Source organism: Festucalex cinctus, chromosome 21, assembly GCF_051991245.1.
Source record: "Festucalex cinctus isolate MCC-2025b chromosome 21, RoL_Fcin_1.0, whole genome shotgun sequence".
NCBI lineage: Eukaryota > Metazoa > Chordata > Actinopteri > Syngnathiformes > Syngnathidae > Festucalex > Festucalex cinctus.
Genome location: NC_135431.1, coordinates 17,875,740 through 17,893,784, shown reverse-complemented (window position 1 = coordinate 17,893,784; position 18,045 = coordinate 17,875,740). Strand labels below are relative to the sequence as shown.

General features: G+C 37.6%; 1 protein-coding gene across 6 annotated transcripts in view; it reads right to left on the bottom strand.

Annotated features, from left to right (window-relative positions):
• Positions 1–18,045, bottom strand: part of LOC144010117 (estrogen-related receptor gamma-like) — a 33,726-nt gene that overhangs the window by 2,977 nt on the left and 12,704 nt on the right. For 5 of the 6 annotated variants that reach the window (XM_077510244.1, XM_077510243.1, XM_077510246.1 and 2 more), the window contains 6 exons: positions 12,499–12,687; positions 12,192–12,349; positions 11,872–11,988; positions 6,591–6,707; positions 4,539–4,706; positions 938–1,207 (listed from right to left, as the gene is read on the bottom strand). In XM_077510244.1, coding sequence (XP_077366370.1) covers positions 938–1,207; positions 4,539–4,706; positions 6,591–6,707; positions 11,872–11,988; positions 12,192–12,349; positions 12,499–12,674 — 1,006 coding nt within the window. In that variant the 5' untranslated portion in view covers positions 12,675–12,687. Of the gene's footprint in view, positions 1–937; positions 1,208–4,538; positions 4,707–6,590; positions 6,708–11,871; positions 11,989–12,191; positions 12,350–12,498; positions 12,688–14,605; positions 14,716–18,045 lie in introns of those variants that run through there. The other variant, XM_077510247.1, reaches the window with a different exon arrangement.

Genomic DNA, 18,045 nt, shown 5'->3' with positions numbered 1-18,045 from the left:
AAAAAAAAAAAAAAAAAAAACCTTACTGGTTGTTTAAAAAAAACAACAAAAAAAACGCCTTTTACGGTATATACATTGTCGTAAAACAAAAGTAAAAACAAAAAAAAAAACGCCTTACTATACATAGTCGTTAAAATAAACACACACACCTTACTATATAAATGGCCGTTTAAAAAAACAAAAAATGCCTTATTATAGTCTATACATGGTCGTTAAAAAAAAGCCTTACTGTACATAGTCGTTAAAAAAACACACACACCTTACTATATACATGGGCGTTTAAAAAAAAAAAATGCCTTACCACATAGTCGTTTAAAAAAAAACACACACACACACACACCTTACTATATACATGGTCGTTAAAAAAACAAAAACAAAAATATTTTTTTTTTTAAACACTTTACTATATAAACTATGGTACTAACTATAACTATTAACTATCACTATATATTACTATAAAAAAAAACTTTACTCTATACACTTGCTCGTTAAAAACAAACAAACAAAAATAAAACGGCCTACTATACATGGCCGTAAAAACGCATTACTATGCATGGCTGTTTAAGAAAAAAACAAAACGCCTCATTACGGTATACACATGGTCGTTAAAAAAAAAAAAAAAAACAAAAAAAACAAAAAAAAAAAAACGCCTTACTATACATGGTCGTTTTTAGAAAAATACCTTGCTATATACGTGGTTGTTTAAAAAACAACAATAGAAACACTTTACATGGTCATTTATTTTAAACGCCTTTACTATACATGGTTGTTTAAAAAAACAAAAAAAACAAAAAAACGCCTTGTGGAGGCCGCACAAAACGGACGATCAAGTTCGGAATCGGTGAAAAGCTTTAGTATGAAAAGACTGATTTGTTTTACGGTCCACACAACAATTTTCAATTTGACTCCGTATGCATCAGACAACCAGCGATGCTACCTGAGTTGACCAGCGCGATGGCCTTGAGGAGCACGAACTCTTCCCTCTCCAGCCGGACGCTTTTGTACTTCTTGACCAGCTGCAGGATGGCGTTGTTGAGGTGCAGCAGGCCGGCCATCTTGGACTGGTCTTGGTCCATCACGTAGTCGTCGGCGTACGCCAGCCGCTCGTCCAGCGCCAGCGAGCGGAAGACCACTCGGAGGATCAGGATCTCCATCCAGCCGCTCTGCAGGAGGCTCATCTGGTCGGCCAGCGACAGCGACGGGAAGCCTTGGCGGCACACGTCGGAGAATCTTTCAGTTTGTGTGCACGTTCAAGTTTATAAATCGCGGCTAAGTGAGCGACTGACTAGCTGCAGAACATTCCACAAACTCAAATTAAGTCACGCTAGCATATATGTTGCTAATTTAACACATTCACTACCAGCCCAGCAAAAATGTATCATTTGACGTTTTTTGCAGCGAATGAGTTAAAACAGAAAAATCTACTAGAATGCAAATCACATTATAACACTAAGCACAATAGCAACTCATGGCATATTTAATGACACTGAAGACACGCCCTCAACTGATCGTGATGTTAGGCCACAGAAAGAAGACATTTATCTCATAATGGAGTTGCAAGCACACGTTCACAACAATCAACATCAACAGCTAAAGTCTTATGGTGGGGCAAACTGAAAAGTGCCTCTCAAATCTTTTGATGGGGCAAACAAAAAGAGCTCCTCAAGTCTTATTGGTTGGGCAAACAAAGAAGTGCCCCTGGAACTCTTAAACCAGTATCTCATTGAGCAGCAAAGGTTTGCGAGTGTTTGCGCCCGTTGCAATTGTTGGTTTTTCGTCAGGGTTCGTTCAAGGTTGCAAAGACAGGAGACAGATATTTGAAAACAGTTTTCAACATGTTCAAAATTTGATGGCAAACAGTTTTTATGGTCACAAAGAAATTTTGAATTAAGTTTGATGGCAAATGTTTTATGGTTGCAAAGAAATTTTGAACAAAATTTGTTAGCAAACATTTTTATGGTTGCAATTTTTTAACACATTCAAAATTTGATGGCATTTTTTTTTATAGTCACTCATAAATGAATTTTAAATCAAATTTGATAGAAAACATTTTTTATGGTCACTAAGAAATTTTGAAAATGTTCAAAGTTTGATGGTAAACACGAACAGTTTTTATGATCTCTAGGAAATTCTGAACAAAAGTTGAAGGTGACGCCAAAAAATGTTTGTGACCATAAAATCTTTTTGCAAACATCTTTTGTAACCTTTTACAGACTTGAACAAACTGATGAAAAGCTGTCAACCCTCGCCACATACACAAACCTTTGCTGCTCAGTGAGATGCAGGCTTTAAGGTGCGACAAATTGCCCCTGAAGTCTTTTTTTTGGGGGGGGGGGCAAATTGTGTCCCTGATATCTTTTCTTTAGACAAACAAAAAAAATGTCTCTCAAAACTTCTGGTGGGGCAGACAAAAATGTGCCCCTGAAGTCTTTTTTGGGGGGGCAAATTGTGTCCCTGATATCTTTTCTTTAGACAAACAAAAAAAATGTCTCTCAAAACTTCTGGTGGGGCAAATAAAAATGTGCCCCTGAAGTCTTTTTTGGGGGGGAAAATTGTGTCCCTGATATCTTTTCTTTAGACAAACAAAAAAAATTCCTCTCAAATCTTCTGGTGAGGCAAGCAAAAATGTGCCCCTGAAGTCTTGCGGTGGAAGAATCAGAGCCGTAACCCCAAACCTGAAGTTTTGGTGGGGCAGACAGTGGAGTGCCCCTTAAAATGTGGACGCCTTTAACCAAGCAGATGCGTTAGCTTAGCACAACTCTGCTGAAATCTAACGGTGGGAGGTCTGCCCCTGATATCTTATGTCAAGACAAAGAAGAAAAAGTCAAGCAAGAGTGTGCTCATTAGTGTTGGGTTGTGTGCATCATCATCGTCATCTTCGTTATCATCATCGTCACCGTCACACACTCATGCGACAGTCAGCTCCAAAAGGCCAAAAGCAAGTGCGGCCTTTTGTCTTTTTGTCGGAACCCCCTAACGCCACTTCGGCCTCCATCAGCGTCAACGTCGCTGCCGGCAGATGAGGCTGCCCCGACCGGACCGGATCGGACCGGATGGCCGTCACCTCCCCCAGGGGACGACAACTCAGATGGCTCGGACCAGACCTCTGGCGGTCGGCACGTGTGGGAGCGTCACTCAGCCCCCGGACGACGTGACAGCACCATTACGATATGACGAGGCCATTTGGGGATTTGTATTATTAGTATTTCATGTTATGTATATGTATCATTTGTATTCAAAAAGTTCTTCTTTTTTTTCCCCCTTTTTTTTGTTTACCCATAAGGCCTGTCACATATGAGGAATTTTCTATGTCACTTTTTTTCAGACTGATACCAGGGCGTGTATGCATTCTTTTAGTACTGACCGATATCTCAAATAAAATTTAACATAATGACGAAAAATTATAACCAATGCCTTTCGCTGATGTGTGAAACTGCCGCAGTATAGCGCCAACTACTGCCCAGGAGGACTTGAATTGATATCAGGGAAGTATCGGTGGCTGGTATAGAACTGATATTGACCTCCTTTCGCATTTGTCGGCTTCGTGACGTCACTCACTTGACAGCACAGACGGATTTTTTTTTTCTTTCCACTCACTCAAACATGTAAGCTTGTGTGAGTGAGTGAAAAAATCACCACCAAACATTAACATAAGCTCAGATGTGTAGACTGAGAAAGAGTTAAAGTGTGTACATTCTGTATTTAAAAAGTGCATTTTCCTGAGTGAAAACGACAGACCCTGCCTTTAACAGAATCTTTCTAATTTATATTTACAATTATTGAATTTGAATTATGATTTTTTTTTTCCCCCATCTCATCCTTGCTGATGTCAATGTCTGTGTAACACTTACGTGATGATAACACGTTACTTTCATTAATAAACTAAATCATTTAACCAGTTACTGCCTCCGCAAAATGTAATTTGGAATTTGATGTTTGTGGAGTTTTATCATGTCCTTGATATTAACAAAAATTGATCTACTATAATTAATACATATTGAAGTGAAGTGAATCGAATTGAACTGAACACTTGTGAATCAAAATTGAATCGATTGAGGAATTTTGAACCAATACCCAACCCTAGTCGCTGGACCTGAAAGAGACGGACAAAAACGGCCCTGGGGGAGGTAAAGCTCCTTTTCCGATGGTGAGAAACAAGACATGCTCAAATGGGGGCTTCGTGTTTGTGCTGGAATGCGCGCGCACACACACACGAAAGCTTTGTTTGTATTGTAAGCAGCGCACAGCGCAAACGTCAACAAAAGGAGGCAGGTGTTTCCGTGGTAATGTTTAAAGCATCAACAACGGCGCTGATGAAACACAAGATGTCGTTGGACCATTTTTTCAATGAATTCCAAACAAATTTTCTGAAAACCGAATATGTCGTCCAACTGGAGTGGCCAAGAGGCCAACGGATGTGTTCCAAAGTCAATTAAAACTTCCAGGTGGCTGGCGGCCATCTGGTTAATTATATTAGGAACACGCACAGGCGGTGACCTGAGAAAGGTGGTGACCCGCTTTGGAGGGTTGGCGCGTACCTGGGATGTGCTTGGCCCAGCCGATGTTGACCACCAGCTCGCGGTCGGCCAGGTCGCACAGAGTGGTCAGCGCCTTGATGTCGCTGTCGGGCACCGTCGGGTCGGCCATGGCCAAGATGGCCTCGGGTTCGGCCAGCAGGAGCAGCGACACCACTTGGTTATCGCCCGCTGGAACGCAAACAAAATATTAGCGGCAAACACACAATCAATATAACGTGTGATTCGAATGATAATGAAAGATAAATTGTGTGAAATTGTACATGAATCATAAATGAAAAGTTGAAATGCAACCAGCCTAAGGTGAGATTCAAACCCTCCCCTCCTGTTTACTGGTCACAGGTCCGCTTCAGTTGTCTACCCATTGAGCTACAGAGGACTTGCTGTCATCATTGAAGTGTTGGGAAATGTAATTGCGAGATGTCTTGCTGAACCAGTGAATGCGTCATTGAACATTAAATTGAATGCATTACATATGTGTGTTAAATGAATGACAATGAAAGATAAATTGTGTGAAAATTAGAAATGATCAATTGTAGATGAATTCTAAATGAAAAACATAAAAGTTGAACTACAGCCAGTGTAAGGCAGGTTTCGAACCCTCACCTTCTGTTTACTGTTCCATGCGCTGCCGCACTATACGCTGTGCTCTAAGTACTGAGCTAAGGGAAGTCTTGTGGCTGATGGCTCAAAGGCGTATTCATATTTAAATGTTTTGTACAAAGCAGTTTTCAAAGCTAATGGGGACACATGTTTCTCATAACCGAATATTCCTTATAATTTCACTGAATTGATTAGTTGGTTGGTATACATTTATATGTAAAAAAAAATACAACCTCCTGGTTACTGGACAAAGCACTTAACCACTAGACCACTCCATCCACAGAAAAATATGACTAAAAAATACTGAATCTTGCGTTGAATTTGCATTTTTTTTCCTTATTAATTATTTTTTATTATTTTAAACTTCCTTACTGCTAAATGTATGTTCTTTTAGTAAATATTTTAACCAACTTTTAATTATTAATTAATAATTAATTATTTATTTTTTTATTATTTTAAACTTCCTTACGCTATATGTATGTTCTTTTAGTAAATCCTTTAACCTACTTTTAATTATTAATTAATTAATTAATAATTAATTAATTATTTTTTATTATTTCAAACTTCCTTACGCTAAATGTATGTTCTTTTAGTACATTTTTTAACCAACTTTTAATTATTAATTAATAATTAATTAATTTTTATTATTTTAAACTTCCTTACGCTAAATGTATGTTCTTTTAGTAAAAATGTTTAACCTACTTTTAATTATTAATGAATTAATTAATAATTATTTAATTTTTATTATTTTAAGCTTCCTTACACTAAATGTATGTTCTTTTAGTAAATGTTTTAACCTACTTTTAATTATTAATTAATTAATAATTAATTAATTATTTTTTATTATTTTAAACCTCCTTACGCTAAATGTATGTTCTTTTAGTAAATTTTTTTAACCTACTTTTAATTATTAATTAATTAATTAATAATTATTTATTTATTTATTTATTATTTTAAACTTCCTTATGCTAAATGTATGTTCTTTTAGTACAAATTGCAACCTACTTTTAATTAATTAATTAATTAATTATTTTTTATTATTTTAAACCTCCTTACGCTAAATGTATGTTCTTTTAGTAAATTTCTGAACCTACTTTTGTTTTCTCTTCTTTGCTCTGAATGTCAAGTACTGTTGATGCTTTTGTATTGTCTTTTCTTGTGTAAAGCACATTGAGTTGCCTTGTGTATGAAATGTGCTACACAAATAAACTTGTCTTGCCTTGAATATAGAACGGATAAGATAGAAACAAAACTTCATGATAAATGACATAAAAAGCAATGGATGTGAAACAATCATTAGTAACAATGATTACTATTAAATATTGCATTTGTACTAAAGAGTTGCCAAAGCTGGGATCGAACCCAGGTCATCCATGCGGCAGGCAACTAGGCTAACCACTGACCCAAATGGCCACTTAGTGGTCTTATGAAAGGATGGTGAGTGACACTTACATGTTTTCTTGTGCGGCAGGCCAACGTGCAGGTGCCGATAGGAGCTGGCGCCGTCGTCGGAGTCCATTCGCCGCTTGTACTTCTGCCGGCCGCCTCGAACGCGATCCAGACGCACGCCTGCAAGACATAAAAAAACAGGAAAACAAGTTGTCAAGCAAGCAAGAACGTTATAAAGATATTCATGAAAATTGACTTATCAATCATCATCTTATATGTGTGCCAGATGGTGAGATTGGGGGCGTTTCAAAGTTGGACAAGTTAAACGTGAAGAGGATGAGGAGGGTATTAAAGAAATGGATTCGCTGCCCTTCGACCCCTGCCGCATGTCACGGCAGGGGAAGGAAATGCTAAGTGTGGATTAGCCCGGCCACTTGGCAGGCGCCAGTCCACGGGTCACATGACGCCGCGTGTGTCTCGGATGTGGCAAAACACTGTAAAGTTAATTGAGAATTTTAAATTGCTGTGAAAGTCTGACGACTATGTAGTACTCAGTTGACAAGCTCTACTGCAGGGGTCAGAAAACTTTACTGTCAAAAGATCCATTTTAGGCCAAATAAATAACAACAAATCTGCCTCGAGACGCAAAACTTTTTAACATTGTGATGAGCAAAAAGTGTGTTTGTGTTAGTCTAATGTACTGAGGGCCCAAGAGCTAATTAGAGCTGCACCATAACACGAAAATGCAGCATCCAATTCGTAGATTCATTTTCTTCTACCTTTCGATTTTTTTTGTTTTTTTTGTTGTTTTTTTAATGGGTGTACTTTTTCATACATTTTTGGCAATTTTATGGACATATGGTAGTATGGCCTTTCTCCTTTATTAGACATTTAATGGCTATATATATATTTTTTTTAAACTTTTTTTTCTGCCTTTTCATAGATAAATTTTCTGACTTTTTTGGCTATTTGTGGACTTTTTTCCATGAAATTTCTTCTTTTGTTTTTTTTGACATTTAATAATTTACTTTTTAAACATGTTATCTTCTGCTTTTTAAAAAAAATAAATTTTTGACCTTTTTTGGCAAATTTGTCTGCATTTTATAGTCATTTTTGGGATTTCTTCTGTTTTTTTATGACATTTTATAGCTACTTTTCACATTTATTTCTGCCGGTTTTTTTTTGTTTTTTTAATTCAATTTTGTGACATTTGTGGCAATTTCATGTACATTTTATGGTAATTTTCAGCTTTTTCTCTTCCTTTTTCGGCATTTTATGATCACTTTATGGACATTTTTATTTATTTGTTTATTTATTTTTACTTTTTCGTCTACCTTTCGTCTCTTTTTCTGATAACTAAAAAATTTGAAATCTCATCATTTTTTAATATTTAATAATGAATTATTTTTTAATCTAAATAATTCCTTTAAAGAATGTTTCACCTAAAAAATAAATAAATGTGTAAAAAAATATATATTCATTTGTACAATATTATTTTTTAGAAATCCACAGGGAGCCAGATGAGAAGGACTGAAGAGTCACATGTGGCTCCAGAGCCGCAGGTTGCAGACCCCTGATCTACTGTTTAAGTGGTATTTCGCCATTTCAGTTTTCTGGATTATTTTGGGTGGTCACTTTTGAGCGCCTCCTTGTTGGCCTTGAGTGCACACACATTAAAGAGAAACCGCTGGAATAGCAAGGAGGGGGAATTTTGTTGTTTTTAATCCTGTCATGACAGCCAGCATGTCGACCAGAGCTTCAGGTGGGCGTGGCTACTTTAGAGTGTTGTAAAATCATTTTGTGACCAATTGCAACCATTCAAAGTCTCACGTTCCACATTTCAATTCATTTCAATTTGGAATCAGCTCCTCAAACAAAACTTCTTCACAGGTGACATTCTCTAGTTGCGTTGTTGTGCTTTTTGCATTTTTCGTGACGCTTAGCACAGCTGCATCGGACGACTCGTGCCATGTGTACGTTTGTCGCATAATGTGAGAAGCGTGGGACTGTTTGCAGTGAAGACGTCGCACAACAGAGGCGAAGTGGGAGGGGGCGGGGCGGGGGGCAGTTTTCCGGCGCCACGGGAACGTGGGTCAGCCGGGTCGGGCCACAGGACGCCGGCGATCGCGCCTGGCTGAACCCCACCCCCCACCCACCCTCCACCCACACTGAGACCCTCGAAAGCAGTGATGAAAGTATCCTGAAATAGATGAAGAGACGACAGAGCGCGTTCACGGCTGTTTGTTATCCGGGCAAACTATTCCTGGCCTCGCTTCCTGTCAGCACATTCCAACGGTCAAGAGTTACACTTCTTGCTCGCCCGCAGTGGTGCGTTCGACACTATACCTTGCGGATTTTTCAGGTATCTGTACTTCGCTTAAGACACAACAACGAGGCACTCTAAAGCAGTCACGTCATCCGGAAGGCACGGTCCACACATTAGCTCTCATGATAGACTGCAAAAAAAAGAATAAATTCCTTGTGTTTCCTACCATCTCTCTGCGACATGCGTGCACTCACAGCCAACAACGAGGCATTCTATAGTATCCAATAAAACGCTATATAAAAAGCCATTTACCGTTTGCCACTATCCCGAACCCCCAATCAGTTCACACGCTGACTGTCACAGGACTTTTCAAAGGTTTCCTCGCCACTGCTTGCTCTTCTGCATTTCTCTGAATGCAGTGGACAACAAGGCACTCTAAAGCTGCTATGCCAGCTGAGTATCAGTGTATGTGTGTCGCATCTCCACAACGGCATCCTAAAAAAATTGAAAGTCACTGCACATATCTAGAAAGAAAACGTTACAGGGTCTTGAAGTTTACACAGCAGAATTTCCTCGACAACAAACAATAGGACATTCTTAGAGAATAAAACAGCAGCTTTTGTGTTGTGGTTGTTGCTTTTTTTTTTTTTTTTTTTTTATAGGCGCACATCTCCCGCAACCGAGTGTGGCCCAATTAAAGCTGTCTGGGCCTTTATTGCGCCCTCTCCAGGGGCGGAGGGTGTTACGAGGCGCGCTGAAGCGCGTTACGAGCGCCGGCTCGCCTGTCACGGAGCGACGGGAATCCCAACAGGCATCTGAAGGTATTTACGAGAGCGGGGGAGAGCTGGGGAAGGAGGGGATGCTGGGATGCTCAGAGACTAAAAAAAAAATAAAAAAAATAAAGAAAAAAAAAAGATGATGAAGACAAAGGTGTGTACAAATGTCAGCTTGGACTGACTCGTTCAATGAAGTCGGATGGAAAGTAAAAGCGCAATTTTCATTGTCAAGTCGTCAAGAACTGCAAAAACCAAAAGAATATTCGACATCTTTTGTGTATTGTGACATATTCTCATTACAAAAAAAAAAAAAAAAAAAAATTGTGTGGAAAAAAAAAGCAGCATTTAGTCATAAAAATTCTGTCAAAAATAATTAAGTGTATTATATTGGCACTAAAATGCTACTTGTTGTAATTAGTATGCAACATTTTTGACACAAAATAAATTGTACCGCAATATTTTATATATAACTGGCAACACACTGTCACAGGAATGGAAGAATTTGGACACAAACAATATTTTGCTCAAACAATGTTATAGTGCTACAAAAATATTTTCTTTTGTCATCATAATGGCAATTTTGTCACAAACAATATTTTGTCACTAAAATCCACATTTAGAATAAGAGTGCCACATTTTATCAGAAAAAAAATAAAAAACATTCTTATAGAAATTATAGTTTGTCATAAAAATGCAACATTTAGTTGTAAAAATTACTTTTTAAAAAAAATTTTGCCAATAAAATTGCTCTATTTGGTCACATAAATGAACACTATTTTGTTACACATGCAAAGCTTTTATCTGCTCTAGCCTTCTTACTTTTTTTTTTTGGCCCCTTCCGGTGTGTGTGCGTGTTTATGAGTGGTCACTACAGTAGGACGTCGTTCATGTTTTCCTTTTTGAGTCACTTCTAAATCGGGACAACAATACGTCAGCGCACACACAGAGAGCACCTGACTGCTGCTACACACACACACACACACACACATACATACATACATACAACGCAATGTACACAAAGCTTGCACAGGCAAATGGAAAAATACAAATACAGTGGAACTTTGACAAATTAATTAAATGTTTTGTGATTAAACTTTTAACTCCATAGTAATGCATTTGGGGATCCGCTATTTCACAGATTTCTTCGATCAGGACATACTGTAAGTCTATTTTGTTCTGTTGGTTTATTGAGGGAATGCTGAAAGCATCCCATATATGTTATATTCAGATTTTTATTTTCACTTTTTGCCGAGAAACAACTCCCATGTAATACTTCCGATTTACACCATTCAAATATCAAATTGCTTCAAAAATTCATGCCTTCCGGGGTATATATCGTCTGATTCCACATTACTTACAGTACTCGAACAATTTAATGTTAATTTTTAACTTTTTCCCACTTTCCACGCCCATTTACCATCCATACAACTGATCGTTACCAGCTCTCTGATAGTGCTCAGTGGCGCACTTAGTTAAGTGCGTTGTCCAGGAACCAGGAGGTCTTGGGTTCGAATCCCACCTCCGACTGTACATCGCAAATATGTCCATGGCAATTATGCTTAGTGATATGAATGTTAATCAACTGACTATTATATCAGGAACTGCATTACAATTTCACTGAAATATTTAAATGCATGTTGAAATGGATTAAAATTTTACTGAAATGATTAAAGGCATGTTGGCTTGATGTTTCAGATGACACTTTTCAAAAATAAATATGCTATTAGCCATGAATCTGAACAAGGCAAGTTATCTCAGTCCTTTAGAGGAATTTCCTCCCCCACAGAGGACCCGGATCAAACCCCGCCTGGACCATATTTTAGTACATTCAATGGTTCGATACATATCAGGAAATGGATTATAATTTCTCTGAAATGATTAAATTCCACGTTGGACAGATTGCAGTTTGTTTTCTTTTTATTCAGTTATTTTTCAACTTCAATGACAACTTCGTAATTTTCACAATTTATCTTTCAATTTACTTCATAAGCATTCAGCTTAGCATTCAGCTATTTCAGCATTCCCACGCAATTTATCCAGAAATTGCACTTAGTCTAGTTTTGGCTGTAGTTCCACTGCGGACTACTAGATGGTGGCACACTCTTTAGTTTGACTGTAAATTTGACAAAAGAAGAGTGAACAAGAAGTACTTCAGCTCAGTGTTACAGAAAGCAACGGTTGCAGGTTCATTTTAGAAGTGTTTAAACCCCTTAAAAAAAATAAAATAAATGCTATTAAATCATGCCATGGTTTTATTGAAATAGGGTATTTCTGTCTTTGCGTTGTGTTTTGGGGGGCTGACCTTCCCTCAGCATGCCGACGGCCAGACACTTGACAAAGCGACACGCCTGGCACGACTTCCTCCTCCGTTTAGTGATTTCACATTCGTTGGAGCCAGGGCAGTTGTACTCGATGTTGCCTGAGACACGACGACACAGTCACTCATCACAACTGACGTTTTCTTTTGTTTTGTTTTTTTTGAGAGGGGGAGGCTACAGTAAAAAATCTTCTGAGTCATAACAGCCAATTTGCCCCTTCTTGTTTCTTCACATTGATTTTCTTTTTTTTTCTTTTTTTTAATGTAGCCATTTAGAATTGTTTGTTTTGTGTGTGTGCGCTCACCCTGGACGGTCCTCTTGAAGAAGGCCTTGCAGGCCTCGCACGAGGCGACGCCGTAGTGGTAGCCCGACGCCACGTCACCGCACACCAGACAAAGTCGCTTGGTCACCGAGCCCAGCAGGAATTCGCATTTCACTTGGGCCTCCTCCTCAACCAACCTCCTAAACCAAAAAAATATTGAGCAGTTCTTAAGTGAACTTATGGCTGGCAATTATAGTTAGTATTGAATACACAGAAGCGACAAACACAAAAATCTAAACGTATTTGTTGCGGGTGTACCTAATGTTGTGACAAAACCAAATAAAAGCACCTGATTGGCCCTCCGTTGTCGTTGGCGTGGCCCTTGGACGGGGGCCCAAAGCTGGAGTTGGTGTCTGAGGATGAGCCGGCGGGGCTGGGCTGGGCGGGGCTGGCGTCTCCCTGTGAGCTGCTGGGGCTGGACGGCTCCCGCTTGATGGACGGGGGTTCCGGGCCCCTCACCGACATCTTGCCCAGGTGTCTGCAAGAGAACGACTGTCAAGAACCTGAACCTTGTTTTTAAGTCATTCACTGGCAGCCCAGTTAAAGTGGATCCTTGACGTCTATAGTCGTCAGTGGCAGTGAATGAGTTGATATGGAAGATCGCATAGTACGTTAACGTTTGGTTTTTGTAAACCCATTCACATTTTTTTTCTACAAAACGTCTCAGATAACATCTGCATAAGACTTCCTGTCAAAAGTCAGACCTTCAAAATAAAAGCATACGTGAAGTAAAACAACAGTTTCACCACATTTTGTTGGGCCACATGGTGGCTTATTGATTATATATGAAATATATATATATATATATATATATATATATATATATATATATATATATATATATATATATATATATATATATATATATATATATATATATATATGTTTATTTCAAGCCATTTTTTGCATGTAAAATACAATTGTTCTTGATTTTTATTTTTTTTAATATAGCCTACAGTAAACAGCGTCTTTGGGTTTTTCCTGTTGGAAATACTGCATTGGATTTTGTCCAATTCGGTTTTAGTCTGACTTTCTGGAAGGGAAACCTCACGAAAACCGAGGTTCCACAGAGCATCCATTCGTGCGTTCATCCATCCAAGCGGCAGTTTGTGATTGGCCACATTATGCAAACACGGCGCCAAACCACTACACTGCTTTGTTTTGAAAGAGGGGAAACGCACAAGCAAATGTAGGGAAATGCACTTGCACCACCTTGATATGCTGCCAGGACACGTCCACAATCTAATACCATCAAACATGAGAAGTGCATGAGCTAGCTATTCTGCCTTTTTGAAGTTGTTTTTATTGTTATGTGATTTCAATTTCAGAGTTTTTTGTAAAGTCAAAATTTTGCAGACCTCAATATTTTCAGGGGAAAAAAAGGCTTGTATTTCTGAAAAAGGCTTATATTTTCTTGAAAAATTATTTTTTAGAGAAGTTGAATATTTCGAGAAAAAACGTCTTGTATTTCTGAGAAAGTGTTCTACTTTCTTGAAAAAAAATATATACATTTTGGCGACAAAAGTTGTATACATTAGTGCAAAAATTTATAAAACCCTTTTGAATAACTTGTTTAAAATAAATAATTTTGCACATATATTCTTTTAGAGAATTGAAATATTTTGATTTAAAAAAAAAAGTCTTGTAGTTCTGACAAAATGTTCTACTTTCTTGAAAAAAAATAATAATTGGGGGTCAAAGTTGTATACAGTATTGCAAAAATAATAATAAAAAAAACCTTTGAATAACTAAAAATAAGAATTTTGCACAGTTTTGTTTTAGAGAAGATGAATATTTTGAGGAAAAAAAAGTCCAACATTTCTGAAAAAGGGTTATATTTTCTTGAAAAAATAAAATAATTTTTTGCTGCAAAAGTTGTATATATTAGTGCAAAAATAATAATAAAAAAAAACTTTTGAATAACTTGTTTTAAATAAAAAATAGAATAATTTTGTAGTTTTTTTTTAGAGAAGTTGAATATTTTTGATTAATAAAAAGAAAAAAAAAAGTCTTGCATTTCTGAGAAAGCGTTCTACTTTCTTGAAAAAAAAAAATACATTTTTGGGGTAAAGGTTGTATGTATATAGTATTCCAATAATAATAATAATAATAATAATACGAGCAACATTGCGAGTGAAAAGTGCCTCCCCAAAAAAAGCTCACACACACTCACACTGTGACGTCAGACGTTGACGTGTGGAAGTAAAAATAAAAACTAAAAGCATTCACGTGACTGGGAATATGTTGAGGAACATGCGTGCACACACACGCACGCACATTCTGCCAGCCGCATTACCAAGCAAGCGTCTTCATAAACACCCCCAACACATTTCGGCATGCAACCGTTTGTCGTCAGGCCCGCTTGGAATAAAACTCCTCTGCTGTCTGTCACTCACATGCACGCACGTCAATCTGCTTCCTGCCATGTAAATCACAGCAGCGTGGGCCACAAGTCATTTGCTTGGCAAAAGGGTCCGGCCGCTTTTAACCGCCGCCTCGGTAAACTGCGGACACGCGCTGATGACGCCTCGACAAAACCGCAACCACACACACACAAACACACTCACTCTTAAATATGCACTCACGAAAGTCACCTATGTTTGCGCCAAAGAGTCTTAATAAAACAAGTACATTTTTTTTAAAGTTCAGTTACAGTTGATTTGATTTCATTTATTTAACATATAAACAAACAGCAGAGAAACAAAAAATCAAAAAAGAAAAGAAGAACCCCAATAAAATCATCAATCAATCATAGTTTGCATATTCAAAAGGGAGTAGGAAGAAGTTAAAAACTTATCTAGTCCTACCCCTTATACATTGTATATTTAGACTTATTTCATTAGTAATACAATACTAAGTTAATATTTTTAAAAATAAAATGTATAAACCTGTTTATGAATACAAATGCACTTGGACATGCGTACATTTGCCAGCAACATATGTACATGAAATTCCTAGACATATACCATAATACATTTAGAAATCATATACTCATACTCATATATACAATTTTCATGCTCTTATCTGACACAAGTAATTTTTTTTAATTTTGCTTTTAAACAATTTTTTAAACTCAACAACACACACATCTTTTCAGGTCAATTCCCAAATGATTCCACAAATTAACACCTTTAACAGAAACACACCTTTACTTAATATTTGTTCTTGTTTTTTTTTTTTTTTAATAGATACTTGTACCCCTTGTATCATAAGGACTGTGTCTAATTTCAAACATGTCTGAGTACTGTGGCAGAGTAGATTGTTGTGTACATTATTTGTGCTATTTTAGGGACTTAAAGTAATGCTAAACGAATAAAACCTCTTCCTCATTTTTATGACCGAAATGTTCTTTGAAGTACTCAAACTGGGTGTGGTCAGGTTCCCATTTTAATATGGTGCATTTCTCTCACTCATCCTTTTCCAATCCACTTTAGACTATTAAAAAAAAAAAAAAAATACAGCGGAGACCTTTAAAAAGGACTCGCTGTAACCTTGGCGATCCATCACCGGCATCCATATTGGCTTGTCAAGCGCCGAGTGACATATACGTGCAGCCACATACACCCCCCTCGCCATTAGAAAGCTGAACAATTTCACCCGGCTAATGAAATGGCATTAAGAGATCATGTGATCATCACCATAAAAGCCCATCAAAAGATGACACGGGTGGGTGTTGGGCCGTAAATCAAAGTGAGCACACTTGTCCCCCATCACAAAACGAGGAGGAAAGCCAGCCATGGTGGATCATTAACCTGCACGTGAGAGTAGGCAACACTCACTTTCAAACGAGCCCCACGCACAATGGGGACAAAAGACTACACCGGATGGGGGTGGGAAGTGGGACGGACGAAAGGGGAAACAAAAAGTCAAGTGGAAGGGAAATCAGACCCCAAGTTCAAAGTCTACCGATAAAAATGAAAAGTGATGGGTCTACTTTGTTGACCTTTAGATTCAAATTACATTAATAAGTATGGATAACACTTTAAAGTTTTTTTTTTTTCAAGGGTTAGTTAGAGAAGTCTAAATTTAGAGTTTTGGTCCTTCAATGTAGTACTCCATTGTGCCACAACAAGATTGGGCAGCACTGAGCTCCATTGAAAATTATCCAGCAGAATTAAAGGTAAGAAGAAGCGGGAGAATTGAAAGTTGTATTTCTCAGCTGATACAAAACATTCCAACTTCCAAAAGTTCATTCACAGCATCTTAGGCAGTACATTCCTAAAAATCACAAATTTTTGCAATCCAATTCCCAATTTAAGAGACTTTTAATATCTACTGTGTCCTTTCACATTTCTTGACTGTTTCAAGCCATTCCAACTATCAACAATTCAGTTTAGTGTCGGCCCTTCTGCATTCCCATTTCTACAGAAACGGTCTCATCTAATTTGTATGGCGTATGGTCGTGGGGCGCACCCGGAGCCAGCCCAAAGAGCTTTGGGCCAAGTTCGTTCGTTCGTGTTGAAACTGTTTGCGGAGAGATGAGCTGCCACAGCTCCGACCTGCAGGGAACACGAATAGCAGGCCATTCTGTTCAAGCGGGTGATGTAAGGGCGACGTGGGATGTGTGGGGGGTTTGGTCACATGTATTTTGGGTCATCTGGGGGCATCACTGCCCCTTTCTCCATCCCGTTTTTTTGGCAACAATCAGCCAACCTGTAATGTCATGCGAACGTCTTGCAAATTCTTCTTCTTCTGCTCCAAATGGATTATGTAACTGGCAAAAGAAAAAGCCCAGCAATATGATATATAAATTTTTATATAAATAAAGGTTTACATTATTTATTTAAATGTATACATTTACACATTTTACTTTAAAAAAATGTCAGAATGGAATAGAATTGTTTTACGTAAATGTATAAACGTCTACATTATATTAAATATATGAACAATTTATAAATGTAACCAAAATTGTACTTAAAATGACCTTTTTTTTTATTTTTATTTTTTAATTATATTACTTGAAGTCATGTCCCTGTCAAATCAAACCAATCAGAATTTAGTCAGGAAAATAAACTTCCACATTACGGTCGTACATTTTCAATTTCTACTTATATTTTCTAATTATTATTCTTCTACTCACAAATCTATTTATATTATTGAAACAATTTTTCATGTAAAAGAATTGGGCCACAAAAAATACAAAATAAATTTAAGCACTGCTGTGGGAGTCGTTTCCCACCAAACTGGTTCTACTCATTCACCATCACCAGCAACAAACAAGCCGGCTGCATAACTGTAACCATTGCAACTAGTACCATCGCAAACAAAACTCCACATCAGGCAGGGAAGCAAAATATAGCTTAGCTTCCACTATGGGACAAAGAGGGAAACAATCGAACACATACAAAGTAAAAAAAACCAAAACAAAACCAAGTATCTGTATAGCTGGAGGGGAACGTAACTATATCAATAGATGGTGGAGTTCCTCAAGGCTCGATTCTCGGTCCACAAATTTTTTACATTGTACTCCAAATCAACATCACAGTTTTACAGTAGAAAACTAATGGTGTGGTCAACTCTACATAAATAGCATTTTACTTCACCAACATTCTCATTAAATGTAGAGCAACTATCGTTTTCGGTGGTGGGTGCATTTTGCTAAAATTTGCTTAATATTTGTTATTAAATTACTGAATGACTGAAAATGGGAATTAATTAGTATTTTGTTGTTAAAATAATTTGACACATTTGAACTTTTTTTTTTTTGGGGGGGGGGGGGGGGGGTTGATCTAGAGCACAAACATTTTCCCATCCTGTTCTAACTTGTTTTGCAGTAGGCAACAGAAAATCCAGTCCAGTTCCAGAAAGAAAGAAGAACAAGAAGAAGAAGAACTTA